General features: G+C 33.6%; 4 protein-coding genes and 1 pseudogene across 7 annotated transcripts; 1 reads left to right on the top strand and 4 right to left on the bottom strand.

The window, feature by feature from the left end:
* Positions 1-750: 750 nt before the first annotated feature.
* On the bottom strand, positions 751-3,096 carry LOC125868008 (F-box protein PP2-B10-like). Its single transcript, XM_049548603.1, has 3 exons — positions 2,721-3,096; positions 1,800-1,918; positions 751-1,566 (listed from the first exon to the last, which is right to left on the bottom strand). Exons 1-3 carry the CDS (start codon positions 3,039-3,041, stop codon positions 1,065-1,067), a joined length of 942 nt encoding a protein of 313 aa, XP_049404560.1. The 5' UTR covers positions 3,042-3,096; the 3' UTR covers positions 751-1,064.
* Positions 3,097-4,438: 1,342 nt separating this feature from the next.
* LOC125869048 (probable nucleolar protein 5-1) lies at positions 4,439-10,519 on the bottom strand. Of its 2 annotated transcripts, none has more exons than XM_049549610.1 (9): positions 10,386-10,519; positions 8,918-9,036; positions 8,771-8,812; positions 7,610-7,789; positions 6,994-7,158; positions 6,344-6,544; positions 5,621-6,118; positions 5,388-5,522; positions 4,439-5,132 (listed from the first exon to the last, which is right to left on the bottom strand). In XM_049549610.1, the coding sequence occupies exons 2-9, from the start codon at positions 8,993-8,995 to the stop codon at positions 4,803-4,805; spliced, it is 1,629 nt and encodes a 542-aa protein (XP_049405567.1). In that variant the 5' UTR covers positions 8,996-9,036; positions 10,386-10,519; the 3' UTR covers positions 4,439-4,802. The 2 variants fall into 2 exon arrangements, with proteins under 2 accessions (XP_049405567.1, XP_049405568.1); XM_049549611.1 differs by having other exon boundaries at positions 8,918-9,023; positions 10,386-10,510.
* Positions 10,520-10,935: 416 nt separating this feature from the next.
* Positions 10,936-15,279, top strand: LOC125867487 (uncharacterized). Of its 3 annotated transcripts, none has more exons than XM_049548006.1 (4): positions 10,936-11,038; positions 13,236-13,379; positions 13,481-13,571; positions 14,873-15,279. In XM_049548006.1, exons 2-4 carry the CDS (start codon positions 13,266-13,268, stop codon positions 15,001-15,003), a joined length of 336 nt encoding a protein of 111 aa, XP_049403963.1. In that variant the 5' UTR covers positions 10,936-11,038; positions 13,236-13,265; the 3' UTR covers positions 15,004-15,279. The 3 variants fall into 3 exon arrangements, with proteins under 3 accessions (XP_049403963.1, XP_049403961.1, XP_049403962.1); XM_049548004.1 differs by lacking the exon at positions 10,936-11,038 and adding an exon at positions 11,475-11,570; XM_049548005.1 differs by lacking the exon at positions 10,936-11,038 and adding an exon at positions 11,554-11,570 and having other exon boundaries at positions 13,202-13,379; positions 14,873-15,278.
* Positions 15,035-15,145, bottom strand: LOC125869488 (U6 spliceosomal RNA; annotated as a pseudogene).
* A 4,768-nt stretch (positions 15,280-20,047) lies between the features above and the next one.
* Positions 20,048-22,029, bottom strand: LOC125867290 (bifunctional TH2 protein, mitochondrial-like). Its single transcript, XM_049547727.1, has 4 exons — positions 21,820-22,029; positions 21,192-21,705; positions 20,815-21,081; positions 20,048-20,560 (listed from the first exon to the last, which is right to left on the bottom strand). The coding sequence occupies exons 1-4, from the start codon at positions 21,937-21,939 to the stop codon at positions 20,136-20,138; spliced, it is 1,326 nt and encodes a 441-aa protein (XP_049403684.1). The 5' UTR covers positions 21,940-22,029; the 3' UTR covers positions 20,048-20,135.
* Between the last annotated feature and the right edge of the window lie 240 nt (positions 22,030-22,269).

The following is a 22,269-nucleotide window of genomic DNA, read 5'->3' as shown; positions in this document are numbered from 1 at the left end:
AATCATATTACCAAAATATTCATGGGTTAACACACGAAAAACTGAGAAAATCGCCTAATTCTTCTAAAATGGTTTCTTAATGGCCAAGATATATGCAAAAAATGGTGAGGCTTCACGTACTGCTCCTCCAACTCCCTACGGATGATTCTATTAAGGTTTTGCAAAAAATCGATCGGAAATCATACCACCAAAATATTCATGGGCTAACACACACGAAGAAAATGAGAAAATCGCCTAATTCCTGTAAATTGGCTCCTAAATGCCCAAAATATGTGCAAAAAATTGTGAGGCTTCAAGTACTTCTCCCCCTACTCCCTTCGGAGGGTTCCATGAAGGTCTTGCAAAACAACCATCCGGAAGCCATATCACAAAATATGCTTGGGCTATAACACGCATGAAAATCGCCTAATCCTGTAAAAATAGCTTCTAAATGCCCATAATATGTGCAAAAAATGGTGAGGCTTCACGTACTACTTCCCCAACTCCCTACAGAGAGTTCTGTAAAGATTTTGCAAAAAAAAACAGCCATATCGCCAAAATAATCATGGTCTAACACACACACGAAAAAATTGAGAAAATCGAATAATTCCTGAAGAATGGCCCCTAAATGCCCAAAATATATGCAAAAAAATTGTGTTTCAAAGGCGCGAGATGAACCTTGTTTCGGACAAAATATTGACGTAGTTGTGTCTCCTAGCATAATGCAAAACATATGAGGAATGGTATCACCCACAAAGTTATTAAGCAGCATTTGAGTTCCACAAAATTATTTCAACACAAATGACTATTGACCAAAATACAACAGAGCAAACATAACAGATCACAACAAAATATAAAATGGCTAAGACACTATACATGTGTAGATTTTTTTACACCAATCTGTTGACCATATGATGATCCAATTTCTTGATAAACTTTGGTGCAAATCTTCTTTTTTTTTTGTCAAAATCTCACCAGCCACATATGGGACAATTGGGTTTTAGGCTTTCGTAGCTTTTAGTTTTCCTTCAATAGAAAAATGGCTTAGCACAGACACCAAATGAACCTTTTCAGTATCAAGTTCATTACCCTTCCTTAGGCCTGATTTCAATCCCTTCAACAACTAAGCCACTTTTCCAGTTACCTACCTTCACCTCTGTCAAGCTCATCTCGAGTTCAACGTCTTGCCCTCTCTTGACGAAGAATTCTCCCAACTCAACTTCTATCCATCCGTCACTTCTCTGTTGCGGGTATCGTGCTTGGACGTTGTTTTCTGAAGGAGGAGGATTCACTCCCCTTCTCAGGATATCAGCCATCTGGTTGAGTAGTCCCAACCGCCTTGGAACGATTTGGTACATGTGCCTACGTGCTGCCTCTGGATCCAAGAAAACTGTCTGTGGTTTCCTTTCATGCCCCGAAATCCCTACTGCACCCTCTGCACTTTGGTGATCAAATCCGTAGGTCCTGGATTTCGTTGTGAACACAAAGTAGGCTGCATAGTTGGTGTCAGGGGATAGCATAGAGGTGTTTATCTTGCCGGAAATATCAAACCAGCAGACGTCAAGAAGCTCAGCAACCTCTGAGAACCTAAATCACGAAAACATACCATTAGATCAACTTCAGAGTTGAGAGTGACAAAATGATATCTTATAAAAACCGTTTCTACTCTTCTGTGCTTTGGAACAAAATATTTGATTATTCGAACTAAAATATGATAAAAAGATCCAAGTATGTGGATCGCCAAGTCAAGAACAGAAAAGATTGGGAGGAAAAGGACGACTTCTCTAACCATAATAAAAGTTACTCGTCAATTGAAATACCTGGACTCGGGAAGGGGGATCCATCTCCAATACCGTGGTGTGTCAGCCCAAATAATTGCAAGTGACCTCGCAGCTAACATGTAGCATTTCTTTCCACTGCTCTTCTCCAATGAGAAGCTCTGGATTTCATCAATACCAAGTCAGAAGTAACCATAAAAGTGTAGCGGAAAAGACGCAACATGATCCAACAACAACAAGAAGTGGACCAATGCTATCTGTAAGGAGTCGTTTGGTGCACCCCATCCCATACACCCCCCAAAAAAACTAACCAATCAGTTCTGATCTCCAAAAGATAGAGATTGAAAAGGGACTAATGGCCTAACGAGTTACATGGAATGATTTCGGTATCATAAAATGTCAATAACATCCGCATAAGTATATAAAGCTCTAATACTATACAATAATAAATATGCAGAGCAACTGCCCCATCTTTAACATAAAGGTTGTTGTAACCAAATTGCAAGCAGATTGTCTAGCACACACACGGACTTGATGAATACACGAACTATATCCCCGCATTAGTACACACTTAAAAGTCTCAAACAATCAAGGATTCCAAGAACTCTAACCACCATTTTTCCTTTCTGTGTGTTTCACATTAATATAATTCCCATATTCAAGAAGTTTCTTCTCATAACATATGTTGCTCGGACTCTCAATGCCTCATGGTGCACGTCAAAAAAAGTATTCATTTTTAGAGAATCCGATACATGTACAGCAACATTTTTTTCATAATCACCTCAGTTTCTGCATGGTATCTACCTATTATATCATTGAAATCATATTTAACCCTACTCAAATAATAACATTTTTCAACAATTCCAGATTCAAAAAATATATAATTCCTAAGAAATCGACATAAATACAATATCAGAAATATGGAAAATTAAAAATTAAATTCAAATAGTATCTGATAATTACCTTAGTCCCACCGTCGATGAAGAAAGGATGATCACATAGATAGAGATAAAGCTCTTTCTTAGAACCGACATTGATCGATTCCGGTCCATCACTAGACCGGGAAATAATATCACGGTAATCCGGCGGCAAAAACCGGTCCCAAACTGCGTCAGATTCAGCAGCCGACCGGAAAACCGTACCGACCACCGATAACCTACTCGCATCTCTCGGACTCGTCAATGATAGTACGTTCGCTATGCAACCTTCTGGCAGGTGGTAGATATCACCACCGTCACCGCCACCGCCGCTAACGGCGGAGCTACGTCCATTTTCAACCGCCATTGTGATTTACTTGAATATCTCTTCTAATTTATATTTATAGAAAAAAATTATATCCAAAACGGCGCAGTATCTTCGTGATGGTAATGGGTAAGAACGTAAATTGGCAAAAACATCTATAAAGAGTACGTCGTTTGTTCGGATATTTTTTTATATAATGTTATGATAAAATGCTAAAATATATGAAAAGTCGATATCAAGGAAAATTAGATTATTATAGTGAAATATTGTTATAGAATAATCGTTAGACGATATATTATATCATTTTAAATCAAGTTATTAAATATTAAACATTGATATTGGTAGAACATTTTCACGTGTATAAAGTGTGGCTTACACGATGGTACTAGGTGTATCTGATGTGGTCCAAGATTTATTAATTTTTAATTAGGATATTATATTTTTTGTATTTATTATAATGATATTATATTCAACGTAATTTTACAAGTAAAGTAAAAAGAGAGTAAAGTTTATATAGATTTTATTTGTAATTCACGTGAAGACAGAGATTATTTTCAATAGATCCTTATAATGACCATAACATATCCAACTTTATTTTATAGATGGAATTAATGAGATGATAAAGTCTATATAGATCTTGTTCGTATCTCGTGAGGGTAGAGAGAAAACTATTAATAAATTATCGACTTCGTGAGAAGATAAAGTTAATACAAAGCTTTACTCTATTTCGTAAAGATAAGAAATAATTTTCAACAATTCCCGATTATATATTTAACAATATTTTAAACCTTAACCATTAAGTTTATGCTTTGGGACGCATAACATGCATATTCCCCTTTTTATTACTTTCCCTTTACTTTTTCTAAAATATCAAAAGTCAAAAACAAAGAAAAAAGAACTTATTTCCAAAATAGGAAGAAAAAAAGAGTAGACTTGAGGGTTAAGATTTGTGTATATATTTTATCAGTTTTGTATTTTATTTATAATATTATATGAATATATATTATTAATTATTGTTATTGAATATAAAAAAGAAGAAGAAACAGAATATAAAAATAAAAGGTTTTCTCATTATTTTTTATAAAAAGAATATAAACAGACAAGCTTTTGAAGAGATTTTAAGGTGTATATGTTTTAGAATTTGCAAAAAGTAAAAAAAAAAGTTTCTACTAGGAAAAAAAAAGAAATTTATTCAAATACTTTTTCAAAAGAAAAGAGGTATTTTTTTTTTTTTTTGAGATTTGTTCAAAAAATTTAAAAGTTCTTAAAATTAAAGTTTTTAAATAAGTTATGCCAATTTTTTGTTTTGAGATGACAAAAAGTTATTTATAAAGCTTTTCAAAAAGTTATCTATAAAGTTTTCCAAAAGTTGCTTACAAGTTGTTTGTTTGACTTACTCGTTCAAGTATTAATGTGTCTCCAAGTGAAACAAGAATCAATTGTTGAATACTAAGATAAAATTATGAGTAAATCAGCCCAAGAATCTGTTTAAAAGTCACATTACAAAGACTAAAAACTAATTTAAGACACTAAACAATGCCTAAGTACAAAAATTGTTGATGCTAGTTGATTGCTGGCGATGACTTGGTGAAGAGAATCTATAAGAGAAGGTTCTAGAACTAGGATAGCGTGAAACCAACGAGTTCAGTTGAAACGAGGTAATGAGTCTTAAGTCTAAGGGAAGATCAAGGTTGAAAGGCATGGACAAGCGTAAGCTTAATAATGGACCTACTTACAGATACGAGATCAATGACTTTAATAAAAGAGAGACGTCGAGAGAAAGTCCTTAGCATTGTGTCCATCTTATTCTTCAGTTTTCTTCTTTTTCTTCTTTTTCTCTTTCTTTTTATCAGCAGTTTTACTTTCATCATCATCACCACTATGTTTTCTCTTCTTTTTCTTACTTTTTTCGACTTCACCATTTTCTTCAGTACCATCAGCAGCAGCATGCTTCTTTTTCTTCTTCTCTTTCTTCGTCACCGTTTCTACAGTTTCAACAATGTCATTATCCTCTGCTTCAGCAGACTTCTTCTTTTTCTTTTTCTTCTCGGATACCTCAGTTTGGGGTGGTGGTTCATCTACACTCTCATTGTTGGTACAACCGAGAACAGCATCAGCAGAAGGATTGTAAACCTACAGGGTGAGGGTAAGTCAATAGCTGGAAATAGAATCAACAAAGTAAAAACAAAGACGAGACCTCTCTATAACAATTGTCCTCTATAACAACATTTCATTATACCGACCAAGTTTTCTATGGAACCAATTTTCTTGTTATGTTATATTATATGTTGCATCATTTCACTATAGCAGCCAAAAAAATAGGGGGACAAATGAATTGACGTTGTTATAGAGAGGTTTGATGGTACAAATTGAAGTCCAGTTCCTGACCTTAGCTGGTGTTATTAATGCTCCTGCACCCTTCTTACGATCCTTGTCATAAGCTTCGATTTTAGGTTTCCCTTTAGCAGAACCAGCTGATTTACCCAACTCTTTGCCTTCTAAAGCTCTTAATCGTGCTTCGAGCTACAAAAGTTGACGACAATGATGATTAGGTGTAACTATGTTATGAGCAGAAATGAAAAGAAAACAGTCTGAATTCGATAGTATTTGATAATGTATACCTTGACCCGATTCTCCAAACCCATGGTATTATCTTGGCCATCTCCAAGAGCATCATATCGAATTGCCAAAGAAGCTTTACTGGCAAGAGATCTTGCGATTTTACCCTTGTGTTTTGGTGCTGCCTGACCGATCAAAGACGCGTGATATATAAGCCCGTACTTGGGAGTAGCGTGCTTTGTCTTTAAAGCTCTAAAGAGCGCCTTTTCTGCACCAAGTATCTGTACTGTACTTCCAGGTTGTTTTGCAAGATTCATCAAGCTGCCACCATGGGAAATAAGGCGAGCTCCAACAAGTTCTCCCACTAGAGCCGTAAGATTTGGGGCAATGGTATTCATCCTGCTCTTCAAATAATCATACAACTGAGCCCGGTACTCAGAGAAGGACAGGACTTGGCTGCATAAATCTTTAATATTCTCCAGATCAAGATCACTGACTTCAGTTCCCATTGAAATCATGGCTGCCTCTTTCAATTCCGCCTCAACCTCTTCCGGAAGTATCTGCAAGCAACCAAGATCATACCAAGATTATGAATTTTAATTTCTGTCAAAGAAGTAAAATCACGTTATAGCACAAAAGCAGAATTTGATTGCAATCTGCCACAGCAAGCAAGTGCAGCGAATGTAATATTCGTCATACTACTTTGACCAAGGGAGGGAATCTTGCTGTTCTTTCTAGTTCAATAAAGAACGATTAAAAGAGCAAGAAAGAAGTTGAATTCCCACCTCAGAGAAATCAAGCTTTGCAGCATTGACGCGGTCACCCATCAACTTAACCGCCTTGGCATAAAGGATGTTATCTTGTACAATCTTTGCGAGCTCAGGAAAATGCCAGCCATACCATTCTCGTACCCTCATTGCATAGGTATTGAGCTCTTTATCAAGATCATCCAACAAACCAATGGCCTGGACAATCATTGTATCCACCTAGAAGAGCAACAAATATTGAATCATAAGCTCTTGTATTAGTTTGGTGAAAAAGGACCATGTCCTCAAGACTATAAAGTTGGAAATCTACAAGACTTCAATTCTATCCGCCAGCACCATTTTTGTAACCAAGGCAAATGGCAGTGCACACCAACTTAAAGGTAATCAGAAATTATTTCGGAGTAGCTTTCTCTGACATCTAAATGTTTACTTCATCTTTCTACAATGACATGAGCATGACTGATGAAACCATTTGAATTCTAAAACTCAGAAATTTCCCAAAGCAAAATGAAACTTCAATTATTAAAACTGCATGAAAATGTTATTAAACTCAGAATTTCAGTTTCAAATTTCCTGATATGAATTACAGTACAGAGGTCAAACGGTAACACATAAAATTGAGACGGGGACATTAGAAATAATACAACCTCTCACAACAGAAAGTTCACCTTGTCAGGACTAAATTTCAGCTTGTATCTTGAAAGACTGTGAGACAAACCCAAGCTCATTGGAGCCAAGTCTTGAGTGGCCAGACCAGATATGAGTTCAGTTAACTGACTTCTCAAACCTCTCATCAATTCCATCACAACATTATTGTGAACACATTCAATTTGCTGCAAACATATACTACATCAACTTCAATAAAGAAAAGGAAAGACACCAGAAAACAAAGACCAATGTTACCAAAGGGATTTGTAGTCCAAGACTAATTATTATAAGCATGAATAACAAATATCAATTGTTTAGTGTCGCCTATTCAAGATTAAGCTCATTGGCAAGGAAAAGTATGTCTTTGCTTGATGACAATGTTAAAGCGCCCGCTAAGTGAGGTGAAGCATTCAACATGTTTTGCACCTCACTTCAGGGCTTAAGCATGATCTAAGCTAAGTTGCACGGACTCTTCACTTTTGATGTCATACCCATGTCGGATTCTCCAAAAGTATAGTACTTTTAGAGAATCCGACACGCACCCACTGATATTTTTGAAGAGTCCGAGCAACATAGGATTTAAGCACACTTTTGACAACACTGCAAAGACGCAATGAGAAGATATAAGGAACTAACCAGTTTCTCTTTAATCGCATTTCCAAGTTTTGAATCAGCAACACCCAGTGTTTCACCATCACAGTGCGCTTTCAAAAACTTTCGAAGTCCTTTGCTAGGCTTGCTATCTATCAATAAAGTTGCTGCTGAGAGTGCTTCTGAAGTGTTCTCAAACTTAGAGAAAGCTTTCAACTTGACAACCTGTTTATATGTACCAACCAAAATGGTAAAAAGAGGTCAAACAACAGAACGACCAACAGTAAAAATTTAGGCAGTTCAGTCCTATTCTCAGAGTAAGCTAATCACACACACCCACGGGAGGATCTAGGGCCACAAGGAGGTTCATCTGAACCCTTTCATTGGAAATTACACTAAATATATAAAGTCAAATTATATTTTATGTATATATTATAGTAGATGTTGAATCTCCTAGGCTTCTTCATGTGATTACCTCTTTATATTTTCAATCCCTTTGATGAAAAAAACGGATTCTGCCACTGCACACACCCATCCACATACCCAGAAAGAAAAACAAGTGCTATGTTGTGAATCAGTCAATCAACTGCCCCGCCAATCCAAACTAGTCACATTGAATATAAGAGTCCTTTTTTTAATAAGGTACATTGACTATAAGATTATATCCAATCCATTCCAATACTAGTTTAAGTCAAATCAGGGGTTCGATAAAAAACAAAGTTCTCTATGTGCCCCAATTATCTCTACATTGGCAACAGCTCCATAGCTCTACCTAGATGGCATACCTATATGGAGCCCTTGTCTCCGTTGTGTTATGTTCTTAGCTAAGCCCTCATTAATTTTGAGAGATTGTAGCTAAGTTCAGTGTTTGAAAAGTTTGCAGCTATTGTATCCAAAAACTAACCGAGCCTTCAAAGAAATATGCAACATAATAGAGATACAATAACTAATATCAACTTTGTCCAGATTTCCGGTGAATGTCTACTTGACATTTACCTGGGTTTCTCATTGTATTTTTTCCAATGACATATTATAGATTAACACAGTACAAAATATAACCCTCTCACAACCCACCCAGAACAAAAAAAATGTAATCTTTTAGCATATTTAATGCACTACAGATATGCAAACAATTGCTTGAAAATGTAATCTTATACTGTTCAATCTCTTAACGTTCAAACCTTTAAGAATAGAGAGGAAGATAACCTTTCTAGCAGCATCAGACGTCGTAAACTCTTTTGACAAGTCCTGCAACATAAAAAGATTCATCATCAAATACAAAAGAAACTCACAAACCCAAAAACATCAATTTGCATTACAATGAAATCAAAACTAAGTTAAACACTTTGGTACCTCAACTTTAGAGAGTTTTCCTTCATCAAGTACTTTGAAAAGTGCAAAGCCTGCCGGCGTTTCAAACAATATGAGCATTTTTCTGCTTCCTTACTCCAATTAGCACCTAAAGATAATAGCTAAAAGCAAAAAAATCACTTGGATGCCAAGAAAAAAAGCATCTGCACTTGTAATATTTCACAAAGAACAATGGACCAAACACCAGTCACCAGCATTACACACTATAATCCATTAAAGAAAGCACCTTTACAAAATATGCACCTAAAAATGGTCATTAAAAGCATAAAAACCAAAAGGGTTCTAAGTAAAAGGTTTATTAACATGTTAAAATTCACAAGGAATAATTTTGGAGCTGGGCCTTAGTTAAAGCAATTGGTAAACCAGCATTCCAGACTATATTCCACTCAAGAAAACTCCTTAACACAATATGCACCTACAGATAATTGTTAAAAGCATAAAAACTAAAAGGGGGTCCAACAAAAAAGTTAATCAACTTGTTAAAATTCATAAATGAACGATTTCCGAGCTGCCTTTTTGTTAAAAGTAATTGGTAAAACAGCATTATAGAAAATAATCCAATAAAGAGAACTCCTTTAACAGAATATGCACCTAAAGATAATCGTTAAAAGCATAAAAATCAAAAGGGATAGCAACTAAAAAATATGTTAACTTGTTTAAAATTAAAAATACAAAAACAGCAACACAGACTACAGTCTAGTTCAGGAAAACCACTTAACAAAATTTTCACTCCAGGGTGATAGTTAAAAGCACAAAAAAACAGAAGGGGTTCCAAGAAAAAAGTACATTAACTTGTTAAAATTCACAAAGGAACAATTTTGGAACCATCATTACACACTATAATCCATTAAAGAGAACTCCTTTAACACAGCATAAATATCAAAAGGGTTCCAACAAAAAAGCCTATTAACTTGTTAAACTTCACAACTGATACAAAAACAGCAACACAGACTATTACAGTCTAGTTCAAGAAAACTCCTTTAACACAATATGCACCTATTAAAAGCATAAATATCAAAAGGGGTTCCACAAAAAAGTATATTGACTTGTTTTAGTATTCACAACTGATACACAAACAGCATTACAGACTATAATCTAGTTCAAGAGAACTCCTTCAACACAATATGCACCTATTAAAAGCATAAATATCAAAAGGGGTTCCACAAAAAAGAATAATAACTTGTTTAGTATTCACAACTGATACACAACAACATTACAGACTATAATCTAGTTCAAGAAAACTCCTTTAACACAATATGCACCTATAGATAAGCATAAATATCAAAAGGGGTTCCAACAAAAAAGTATATTAACTTGTTTAAAATTCACAACTGAAAATCAAACATCATTACAAACTACTATAGTCTAGTTCAAGAAAATTCATGTTTCAGTGAAAAAAAAATGTTGAAAAGTCATTTTTGTGTGAGATGAATGAAGAGAAAATACATACAACTTTATTTGCCTTGGAGAAAAGAGAAGTAGAGGAAGCTCACGGCAAGAGAGTACAAAGTTAGCGGCGGAGGAAGTGTAGTGCAAAATGGCCAAATATAAACTTGAAACAACTTTGTAGTTAGGGTGGAAGTTGACCCTTTTTGTCTTTTTTTTTAATATAAAATGGAGTAATATTTTTTTTTAAAGTAAAGTATTTTGGTGTACCAAAAATCATGCGTTAGTGTGATTCGAGCAAAGGCTACATTTAAAAGATGTGATTTAGATAATTCATTATAATGTGAGTATTAATGATTATTTTTATAGTTTAAACGTGTGATTTATAAGTTGTCTAAAATCAACTTCATAGTTTATATTTATGCATTATTATATCTAAGAATATATTGAGTTAATATAATCTAATTTCATTGTATATTGAATATCCTTTTATCGTGTCTTTAAAAAATAATCATTTTTACAATTCAAGTACCATAATATAGTTTCATGATAATAAAACTATTTCAATTTGCTCAAATATAATAAAGTATAATTACAATACTGTCCCTTTTCCCAAAACCTCACTATCTTCTCCCCTAATAGGCTAAAACCCTGAATTTCCTTATTCTCTGCCCAACTCCTAAAACGGAGAAAAAGACTGACCTTCAGAGTCTTGAGGTAATTTTCTTCACTTTAATAGTTTCTTTCTCAATNGTTTTTAATTGTATATGTATAGCGAATTATACATATATATGTTTGCTATGAAGCACAATTATGCAAACTTTGTTATAGCATACAAATATGATTTTTTTGTTTGCTATATGTGAAAGTTACTCTTTAAATAATTCATTACAATGCAAGTATTAATAATTATAGTTCAAACATGTGATTTATAAGTTGTCTAAAATCAACTTCATAATTTATAATTATGCATTATTATATCTAAGAATGTTTTGAGTTAATATAATCTAATTTCACTTTTATCGTGTTTTAAAAAAATAATCATTGTTACAATTCAACTACCATAATATAGTTTCATGATAATAAAATTATTTCAATTTGCTCAAATATAATAAAGTATAATTACAATACTGTCCCTTTTCTCAAAACCTCACACTATCTTCTCCCCTAAAAGGCTAAAACCCTCAATTTCCTTATTCTCTGCCCAACTCCTAGAACGGAGACAAAGACTGATCTTCAGAGTCTTGAGGTAATTTTCTTCACTTTTATAGTTTCTTTCTCAATTCTCACTGCTAGTAAATCATCAAATTGAGTATTTTTATTGGTCATGTTGAATCAAGAATCGATTTTTTGTCCATATTTGTTGTCACTGTGCTAAAATTCATGTATACGATGAGCAAACGTCTATTTTTTTTCTATTTTATTTACTTTTTAAGCTTAAGTTCAAACCCCATATGCTAAATTTTTTGAGAAACCAAGGGTAGGGATGGCTATGGGGTGGGGCGGGTTAAAAATTACAAATTTAACTCAGCGGGGCAGGTTGAAGTCTTTGCGGGTTAATGCGGTTTTTCCTTGCACCAGGCCCTCTCCGTCACATTGCCATCCCTAACAAAGGGATATAGAAGTCTTAGTTGTTAGGTGATCCAAACATGTTCATAGGCGGAGCGAGGAGTTGAAGTTTATGGGTTTTGAACTTGCCATCGAACGTGTAGCTCATCTTAGTTAATGGGTTAAATTTGAATGTTTATACATATTTAATAGATTTTCTAAATGTGTTACTCGGGCCAAAGGTCTAAGAAACAGCCTCTCTACTTTCACAAGGTAAGGTTTGTGTACGCCTCACCCTCCCTAGACTCCACTTGTGGAATTACATTGGATATGTTGTGAATAGATTTTCTAATATATATGCAAGATTTAAGCCTAAGTTACTTGATTCGTACGATCCCATAGCTGATGATCAAGCTCCTCCCTTGAACATGTTGAGTTGCGTGTACCATCTTGTCTAAAAGTTTAAACCTTTAGGGAGGTATAGTTCTATTTATTTAGTTCACTACTTCCTTGATTAGTTGTATTATTCCGTGCAATTCACCAACTTGAGGAATTTTCTTAGTCCACTGGATGAAGAATCGATTTTTGTCCATATTGGTGGCCACATTGCTAAAAGTCACGTGTATGATGAGCAAAGTCTAAATTTTCTCTTTTTTTTTGTTTTCTTGTTTAACTTGAACTCTGAACCCCATATGCTGATTTTTTTCAAGAAACCAAAAGATATAGAAATCTTAGTTGTTAGGTACCATAATACGTTGAACTGTGTGTACCATCTGGTTGAAAAGTTTAACTTTTAGGGAGGTATAGTTCTATTTATTTAGTTCAGTGCTTCCATTTTCTCAGTTATGTTGTTCTGAGCAATCACCAAAATTTGGCCCTTGAAATCGAGAATTGTCAAAGGGGTGGATTTAGGTGGGTGATGAACAAATCCCAAATCTTTTCTCTGTTTTTTTACCTTATTCAGCTCGACTACCAAACCCCATGTACTTATTTTTTTCAAGAGATGGAAGTTCAAGTGATTCGTGTTGAACTGTGGGACCATCTTAAAAGCTTAAATATAGTAAGAGATATGACAGTTTTATTTACTCCATCTGCTTCATTTTATATGAAGGTTTTTTATTGGACGGAGAGTTTAGGTTGTTTATTTGACTAATATATTATGTTAGTAATGGAAAATGTCACAAAAATTTAAAGTATTTTGAAAGCTGGCTAAATAGATTGGTTCAAACATTTTGGAACATCTAAAATGAAAAGAGTATCATTTAAGTTCAGAAGGATGGAGTATTTATTTTAGGTGATCCTTGAACCTCTCGGTGTGCTCTGACTGTGTAGAGTGATCTAAAAGACAGGACTTTTATTTATTTAGGACTTCGCAACAAAACAAAGCTAGCTGCAGATGGAAGTTTGCCCAGACTGTGGAATGTTGTTGCAATATGAGTTGCCTCATATGGACCGTCCAGCCAGATTCTTTTGCCCTGCATGCCCTTTCGTATGTAACTTAGAGAACCGGGTAAGATAACTAGAGAACTTATCATTGGGTCCTTTTGTTATACCATATCCGTTCAGACGTTCAGTAAGTTTACTTTTTTCTTTTGTTACATGGTTTGATAGCTTAAGATGAAGAAAAGGCAGCCTTTGGTTAAGAAACAAATGGATCCAGTGATTTCGACAGAAGACATGGATAATGCTTCAACTGCTGAAGGTCTTAGCACTTTCTCTACTTATAGCTTCTTGGTTTTATCATGATTTGCTGCCACTGCTTACACTTTTACGATCTAAGAATTAGTTGTTCTATGAGTTAGTAATGTTACATCTAAAATTACTAACCAAATTATTGCCGAACTTTTTTGAAGAACCTTCAGAGTAAAAATAGTTAGAGAAGAAAGTTAATACATTTATAATTTCACAAGGATGTTAGATGACGTAAGTATCTTCTTATTTCTCATAGCTATTGTCTTGAACATGCCAAAAGTTTGAATTATTGTTCCAATAATTGGTTGTCCATTGAGTTTAATGTGTATTAGAACGTAGATATAACCATCTCCTTGGCACTATATTTGATGTTTCCGTTGTACTGAGATCTATTCTCTCAATTAGTTTGTAATCGATTCTCATATACGTGTGTACATATAATAGATTGAGGTAATCCTCTTTCCTCTCCTTGTATTATCCAATCAAAGTATAACTCTAATATTACCCCCTCCCGTGCTTGAACAATTATTGATGATACATAAAGTTAGTGAAAGCCTTTTTATAGATTATCTATGGCGGTCATTTTTTTATTTTCTGAGGGAATCTATGGCTATTCTGATAGTTAACATGTTAAGGTGGTTCTGGTATGACTTATGACCAATCTCCATATTTGAATTATGCCTTTTTATAGATTACCTATGGAGATGGTTATTTTTCTGTGGATAGTATAGACCCAGTTTGTGACTGACTAGCCCGTGCTTCTGCCTTTCTACTTTCCACAAGTAAAAAAGTATAACAATAACTACAAGAGCTAGAGTTAAATTCCTGTTGCGAGAAACAAGAAAGACACTTAAATTGGAATAGACAGAGATCTAACAAATTCAAATACCGCAAAATATTCAAAGTTTCTCTTTTAATCCCCTGTGAGTTAACTCAAACCAAGCAAAATGAGCTAAAGGGAACATCGTGAATTGGTAGTTTGATATTGTACTTTTACGGTCTTGTGCAGCTTAACTAACATTCTTAGTGTTGTTTGTTTCTTGGAAGGACAAACCTCTCTTCGTGTGTGCGTGTGTGTATGTATGTTTATGTGATTCTTGAACTTTATATATGGGAGGTGCTAAAGTTGTGTGCATACGAAAAGCATATGCTGTGTTTTTTAGACCACATCAACTACATCTCAATCCCAGAGAAGTTGGAGTCGACTTTATGAACCCTCAAATGTTGTGTTTTTTTATACAACTCGCAAAATTTAGAGCTAATATACATCTTTTTTTCTTGCCCTTTTGCTGTTTTATTCGCTCTTGGCAGTTCCGTGTCCGGCGTGTGGTTACAGGGAAGCTGCATATTATCAAGTGCAGATAAGGTCAGCAGATGAGCCTATGACTACATTTTACAAATGCAAGAACAAGATGTGTGGAAACAATTGGAGAGAAGACTGAAATGGTTTTAAGAAACAACTGTGTATTCTTCAATAGTTTCTTGGTACCATTTCTCGGTTTGTGCGTATCATCCTAGCACAGGCAGGGGCCATGTTGATCTTGTCTGTATCGTTCCAATTTTATTGGATGTCCATAGAGGGACCTGTATTCTGCAAAAGTTGTGCACTCTTTAAGTCCAAACTTTGGTCCCCAATAACCTAATTTGAACTTGTTATGAAATTGTCATAGTGATATTACAAGGTGCTGATTGTGATGCTTCATCTTCTATCTATTGCCAATTTTTCTTTGAGATAGAGTTATTCGGTACTTGTGCAAAAAGTGTCTTAGCAAAATAGGAGATGATTTCTTTCTATTTGTCTAAGCTTAGTGGATGGAGTTACTTGATACTTGTTTGGTGAAAGCTAGTAGATACCTTTGAAATTAGTCGAGGTGCATTCAAGCTAGTTCCGATATTATAGTTGTAGAAAAAAAAAAGTGCAAAAAGATTGTGACACGCTTGGATAAGAGTTCCATACAGAACACAAGAGAAATGTTGGGCATCTAAGTAAACATGTCTTACACTAATGTATTAAAATCGTGTGTGTTTAGACTTTAGACCCAAAGATTCGACTATAAAAACAAGTGCGGTATAGAAAATCATACTACTTTTTAAATACAATTATTTTTTCAAAGTTCGCCACACAATAGGCGTAGGGTTCAATTCTCATTAATCCCATCGAATCGAAAAAAATGAATAAAATGTTAGCTCCTGAATTCTCATTTCAACTAATTAGGGACTTTGGTGATTAATCTAATTAATTAAGCTTGTGGTATTGACGAGTCATTAACCAATAGAAATTATCAATTGATTGAAAATGATTTATTCTTTTTCTTGTTTCTATTTGTTTGTTTAAATCAAATCCCTTTTAGTTATTGTACTAATCGTTCTGCTAATTGTGACACATACACCAACTAATAAAATTAATCGTGATTAATTATTTGACTTTTTTTGGTAATGAGACAACAAAAATTGAGAGGTAAACAATAATCTTTTGTTTTTTTCCTTTAACTAATCTCTTTACTTATTATACTATTTTTTCTGCTAATCGTGACACGTAAATAAACTAATTAAATTAATCATGATTAATTATTTGAGTTGCCACTAAACTTTTTGTAATGACACGACCAAAACTGGATAGGTAAACCATAATCATTATCTTAATTATCCTAAATTATGGCCACGATAATTAGGATTTTACCTAGAACATGATTAAAATAATAAAGGACGTTACTATTAGAAATCCATGAAAATATTCCCTTTTTTGTATCTATAAAATATCCTTTATTTTTTGTCTTCCTAAAATTATCAAAACACTATTAAAACAAATTTTTTAAAAAACTAGTAAATACTTTCATATTATGAATCCTTTACTACATCTTCATTACATTAAGTTACTTCTTTTTATTTTTCAACTCGTATTCAATCGGTATTTATATTAAAGCTCAATTAAATTTGCATTACATACTATACGCCAGAGGCGAACCCAGAATTTAAAGACTTCGGGTGCACCAAATATTATTTCTAAGCTAAATTTAAAATAAAAATTACAAAATAGCACTTTAGCTGGATTTGAACCCTAGTCTCGCGGGTGGTTCCTTAACCTTGTACGTACCAACAACACAAGAAAACTCTTATGCTATTTATGGGTGCACTGTTAATTGTATCTTAATTTCTGTCAGTTTCTCAAGATAGATATACATATATACACATTATTTTTTCCGAAGTTAACAGGTGCACATGCACCCCACCGAACAAGGTGGGTCCGCCTCTGCTATACGCCTCATGTTTTGGGACGATGCTCCCAATAACAAAAACAAGAACTCAAACACAAGACCTTATGAGGGAATTCAATCATCCCATCACAGTCCATGTTTATTATCTATCCTATATTTTATAAATACAAAATTATAAATCTAGTGAGTACATTAAACTCATATTTCTTATTACCAAAACCTTAAAGTAATTAATTGAGCCACAATAATCAAAAACTACTTTACTATATTGTTGTTGAGCCACAATAATTTACTTCTTTTTTTTTTTGCTATTAGGGTTATATATATTTATTAATTTATTGGACCATTAGGTAGGGTTATATAAAACTCATATTATTAATTGCATTGACAAAAAAAAAAAAAAACTAGATAATAAATTTCTCAAACTAAGGGGGTGAGTGAAACCAACATTTTTTCTTTCAAAATTACAAGAAATTAAAGATACAAGATTGCTCTATTCATTTAAACAAAAACAAAAAACAAAAAAAACTTGACCTCCCAAATCAAAACTAAACTTAATTAGGGAGTGAAAAATAAAGCAAAAATTAAAAACAAAAATAAGTTCTAAATCATTAAAAAAAATAAAATGAAGCCAAGCATTAGACTTGCCTAAGAGTGCAAATTCTTCAATATTTCATCTTCTTTCTCTTGTTCTTGATTCTTTCATCTTCACATAACTTTCTGGTAAATAAACATGAAAAAATAATGATATTTAATAACTTCTAACATTTCCATCATAAACTTAAAAAGAGATTATTTTTTTAAAAATCTATAAACAAAAAATATAGTAAGATTTTAAAAAAAAAATGAAGAAAGAACAAGAAGAAGATGAGGAGGATATAAGGGTTTGAGTAGCAAAATGGTGGAATATTTATAAGAGAAAATTCCAAGTAATAAAGGTGTTTTATTATTTTATTTTATTTTAAATTTTGTGGTGGAATACAATGAAAGCACATAAATAAATACATGCATAATATATGCCAACTGGATACCTAACAAATTAAGTGATAAGACTAAAAATATTTTAATAATAAAGGGTCTGTGTCACATGCATATTGTTTATATTTGTTAATAATAATGGTGTTCGAGTAAGTTTGAGCATACCTCGACTACATATATTTCATTAGATTTTAATTATTGTCTATCAATAATCACATAAATATTAAATAACTATGTTTAAGCTTTTTTATTATTTTACTGAATATCTGCTATTTCTAATCAATATAAATATCAAATAACTTTGATAAATAAAACCTATCCAGGTGCATAAATCACTTAATTTCTCACTAGTTTGATATTTGATGCTCAGTTAAATAAATTTGATTTCACATTAAGTAAAGTTCATTAGAGGGAACTTATTAGAATTTTTTCCGTTCACATGCTCAAATTCAAAATCTTTAATTAAAAATAATTGAATCATATTCATCTCAGCATAGTTGATTAATAATTTCTTTATTTTCCAATATATCTTATATAATATCTTATAAATAAAAATACAAACTTAAAAATTGTGATTTAGGAAGATGCTTAATATTTATTGAATTCTTCTATAGTTCGATCTTTTTATATCGATCCTCATCTATAATAATATTAACGGTAACAATTATTCTTTTTACATTGATTTTTCATAACATATTATATTATATGTTCTCTAATGTATTATAAGATGTTAAATATACAGAAGTTTGACAATAATAATAATTACCTTTCTTTTTGGATTTTTATGATTTATTATTAGTGGGGAAAATAATAATGAAATATTTGAGATGGTCATCAATTATATTTGGTCCTGGTCATGGTCTTGGTGGTGGGGGATTCAATTATGAACTTATATTATACAAGTAATTATTTTTGTGGGGTCCTAACCCACCCACCCCATGTAGGATAATCAAAGATTCAAATCAGATGAATCTTTAATCCACTAAACAATAAAACAGGATTGGACAATTCACAATGACTTTTTAGGCCAAACAATTAAATTTCATTAATTGTTTACCTTGTGACAATTGACTAACTATATTTTCTTTCATACTAAATTCCCACTTCTCAAAACAAAACAAAACAAAAAATTAAACTATTTAAATATAACACACTACAAAAAAATATATATTTTCTAATGATAATATTTATTGTCGTAAAAATATTTTAATGATAATTGAGTTAATGACATTGTTTTTAGAACTCACTAAAATCTTTAGTAACATTTCTATAGAGTGTTAGTTATAAGTACTTATATTATATTGATATAACAACAATTATATTATTACCGCAAAATTATTCTTTGGTTTGTTGTAGTGACATAAAACCCACCAAATTATGATTCTCATCAGAAAATTGTTTTTCTTTTGTTTTTCTTTTGACTCCTATATTATTATTATTATGAAAATAATAATGTTTAACCCTACATTTTCTTTTTTCAAGGTGGGGGCATAGAGCTTTTGAATTGGTTCACAAAGTGGGCTTGGCGGCTGATGAATTTGAGAGTTTAATTTCACTAAATACTTACCCACAACAACCGGTATTTACATCGAATTAAACAATACGTTATTAAAATAATAGTAAGAATTCATATCATTTAAGTATACTTAAGTAGCAAATGTGTGTACAAACGATACATGTTTTGCATTCAATGATTTGATATAAAAGTGAAAGTCGACCCTAAGCAAGATCAGAAAGATGTTAATAAGTTTACTAGAAGGATTAAATCCTAAATGATCATTAAAAAAATATACTAATAGATGAACCTCGAGTACTGAACGATTGAAGACTCAAATCATTTGTAGTTATCATGGATTGACTTAGAGTAACGAGGGTAGTCTCCCCCCTCCCCGTGAATGGAGAAAGAATGTGTGTGTGTGTGCGGGTGGAGGTGGAGGGTGAGGGGTCCTCAACTACTACGCCTCAATCTCAAACAAGAAAAAAAAAGGTTAACAATACAATAAGGCAAAAACAATAACTAGATGACTGAATGTATAGAATGTCTTGTGCATTTATTTAACAATAGTACTTGTTCTTAATAGCTGCAGAACCAAAAACAAAGCTATGAAACTAAAAATGTATACAACTCAATCACTGCCTTTTCTTGTATACTGAACGACAAGTATTTATCTGTAACAACCATGTATGTAACACTTGAGCAATATTGTTGAAACACCAGCTTCCTCATAACGATTCAACGAATCAAAAATTTACACTTCTGAAGAGATGGTCTTGTAAAAAAGAGTTCATTCTGTGGACTGCAATAGAACTTGCCACCAAGCTGTATGTATGATGATCTACTACCCCTATGTATGAATTTATGTACGTCCTAAATAACACGACTAATCTGTGTATATCGATCCCTGTATGAACATGTGAATCTCAGCCCAGCTAGAAACAGTATAGAGAACACCAGAGAGTTTGTTCCAACTAGTTGAGTCTTTCTTAGCAGAAGTCTTCTGTTTCTCAATGATGCCACGATACAGAGGAATGAAAGAAACACCAAAATGATTCCCGACTCTCATCAGGTTTGGGCTTGGATTAATCACAATGCCAATATCTGCTTGCAGCAAGCAAAGCAAATCACTCACTGTATCCCCAATGTGAACAGTCAGGTTCTTTTTGTCATCGTTGTAGTTGTTTAAAACTTCACTGAAGGTTTGAACCTTGTCGAAGGGGCCTTCAACTTTACTAACAATTACACCAGTGGATAGATTTTCTTCAAATATAAACTCATTCGCGTGCACATTCACAACATCCAAACCATCTGTTCACAACAAGGCAAAAAAGGAAAGATTTTTAGAGAGGTTATCAACCTCAAGTTACAAGGTATGGTGCTCGGACTCTCCAAAAATGTTCTCGCACCCATGTTAGATCCTCCAAAACTACACTACTTTTGGAGGATCCGACACACACCTATCGACATTATTAAGAGTCTGAGAAACTTTAGCAGAATACTATGTTGTCTAACCAAAATATAATCAAAGGCCATATGTTTCAACAAAATCTACAAGAAAGTACCTGATGAAAAGGCAGACCTTATAAGGTCACTGCACCAACAACAGGAGAGGGCATGAATGTCTGCATTCAACTGTTCATTTTTTATTATGCTCTGGAAAAAGTTTTTACAACCATCCTGGAGAACCATCAGCTCACCAACTCGCTTTATCCCGTCAAGTCTCAGACCTCTCAGTACTCCAGATTCACTCACCCTCGTATTAGCTCTTTTCTCAAAATCTGAAAGCTGCTCAAGTGCTTTATGCAGCCTTTCATAATCAAGTTTTTCAGCTGTAAAGTAGGAAAAAATTCTTCGAAATCAAATTCATTTCAACTGCAGTGACAATATCCTACCATTGCAAGGCTGAACCAACAGCAAAATAACAAGAATGAATGTCTACCTTTTTCATGAGTGAGCAACAGTGTGTCTATGCATTTCTCATATTCATCGGTATAGTCCTTACAGATATCGTCCCATGTACTATTAAGAACTTCTGACAATAGTCGAACAACTTGATTCTCTGGTTGATTCTCTGGTTGGCTCTCAGGTTGATTCTCTGATTGGCTCTCAGGTTGGTTCTCTGGTTGATTTTCTGGTTGGTTCTCTGGTTGATTTTCTGGTTGATTTTCATCAGATTTTGGTGCTGATACAATTGTCATTTCTGCCAAGATGGCTGAAGAATCAATAACCGAGCATGTTGAATCAAACTTAAAGAATATCACAAGACGTTCTTCATCAAGATTGTGCTCTCTTGATATAGGGATGACAGATTTCTGATCAAGTGGCTGCCCTAACAGGAACCCCACTTCAATTTTCATTGCCTTTTCATAAAGCTTCTCAACGATGCTGAGCTCGTGGCTTGTCAAAGTGATGCTTAGTTTGTCCAACAAGTTCTCATTTTTCTTAGCCAATTCCTGTATTCAGAAAATATAAGTGAGCCAGTGCAGTAAAAGTGTGCTACATTATGTTATATCTTAAACCTGCTGAATTCAGCAGTATGACAAGGAAGGTACAGACAAGCCACAAACCTCCAAACTTTCAGAAGCATAATTTCGAATGATTATCCTATATTGATGAGTTGGATTTCCCTGAAGAAACACCAGAAGCTCCTTACCAAGGTTGGCATAAAGCCTAAGGCAAGGAATCATAGCACCAAAGATATAAGCTGGCAACTTAGTTCTCTCAAACTCTGTTTCAAATTTTTCAGCGCATACTCCTTCAATCTTTCCTGAGGCTGTAGCCTTCAAGAACTCTGTGAACTTGAGTGTTATGGGGTTGAGAGTGCACTTCTTGCCAATATCAGCATCCCACTCCTAAAAGTGATTCATGATTTATGAAAGAAAATGAGAAATTTAAAGGTTAGCACTTCAAATGTGGTGTCATAAGAAAAAGAGATAAATGATCAAAAACACACCTGAAATATCATGTTTTTGTGAGTTTTCTACCCGAACTATCATGTGTTAGTTTTTACTATCTGA

Source organism: Solanum stenotomum, chromosome 6, assembly GCF_019186545.1.
Source record: "Solanum stenotomum isolate F172 chromosome 6, ASM1918654v1, whole genome shotgun sequence".
NCBI classification, from domain to species: Eukaryota; Viridiplantae; Streptophyta; class Magnoliopsida; order Solanales; family Solanaceae; genus Solanum; species Solanum stenotomum.
The sequence above is the reverse complement of the archived record's forward strand: the minus strand, read 5'-3'. Positions and strand labels throughout refer to the sequence as shown.

Bases quoted from the DNA above. Each gene is read 5' to 3' on its own strand.
- LOC125868008 (XM_049548603.1), bottom strand. From the start codon at position 3,041: ATGGCGGTTGAAAATGGACGTAGCTCCGCCGTTAGCGGCGGTGGCGGT. The intron at 1,919-2,720 runs GTAATTATCAGA...GATGAAATCCAG, and splicing joins TCATCGACGGTGGGACTAAG to AGCTTCTCATTGGAGAAGAG. The intron at 1,567-1,799 runs GTATTTCAATTG...TTCGTGATTTAG, and splicing joins ATCCCCCTTCCCGAGTCCAG to GTTCTCAGAGGTTGCTGAGC.
- LOC125869048 (XM_049549610.1), bottom strand. From the start codon at position 8,995: ATGCTCATATTGTTTGAAACGCCGGCAGGCTTTGCACTTTTCAAAGTA. The intron at 8,813-8,917 runs GTACCAAAGTGT...TTTATGTTGCAG, and splicing joins GAAAACTCTCTAAAGTTGAG to GACTTGTCAAAAGAGTTTAC. The intron at 6,119-6,343 runs GTGGGAATTCAA...GGTTGCTTGCAG, and splicing joins CAAAGCTTGATTTCTCTGAG to ATACTTCCGGAAGAGGTTGA.
- LOC125867487 (XM_049548006.1), top strand. From the start codon at position 13,266: ATGGAAGTTTGCCCAGACTGTGGAATGTTGTTGCAATATGAGTTGCCT. The intron at 13,380-13,480 runs GTAAGATAACTA...ATGGTTTGATAG, and splicing joins TATGTAACTTAGAGAACCGG to CTTAAGATGAAGAAAAGGCA. The intron at 13,572-14,872 runs GTCTTAGCACTT...CGCTCTTGGCAG, and splicing joins TAATGCTTCAACTGCTGAAG to TTCCGTGTCCGGCGTGTGGT.
- LOC125867290 (XM_049547727.1), bottom strand. From the start codon at position 21,939: ATGATTCCTTGCCTTAGGCTTTATGCCAACCTTGGTAAGGAGCTTCTG. The intron at 21,706-21,819 runs GTTTGTGGCTTG...TTCTGAATACAG, and splicing joins ATGCTTCTGAAAGTTTGGAG to GAATTGGCTAAGAAAAATGA. The intron at 20,561-20,814 runs GTACTTTCTTGT...TGTTGTGAACAG, and splicing joins AAGGTCTGCCTTTTCATCAG to ATGGTTTGGATGTTGTGAAT.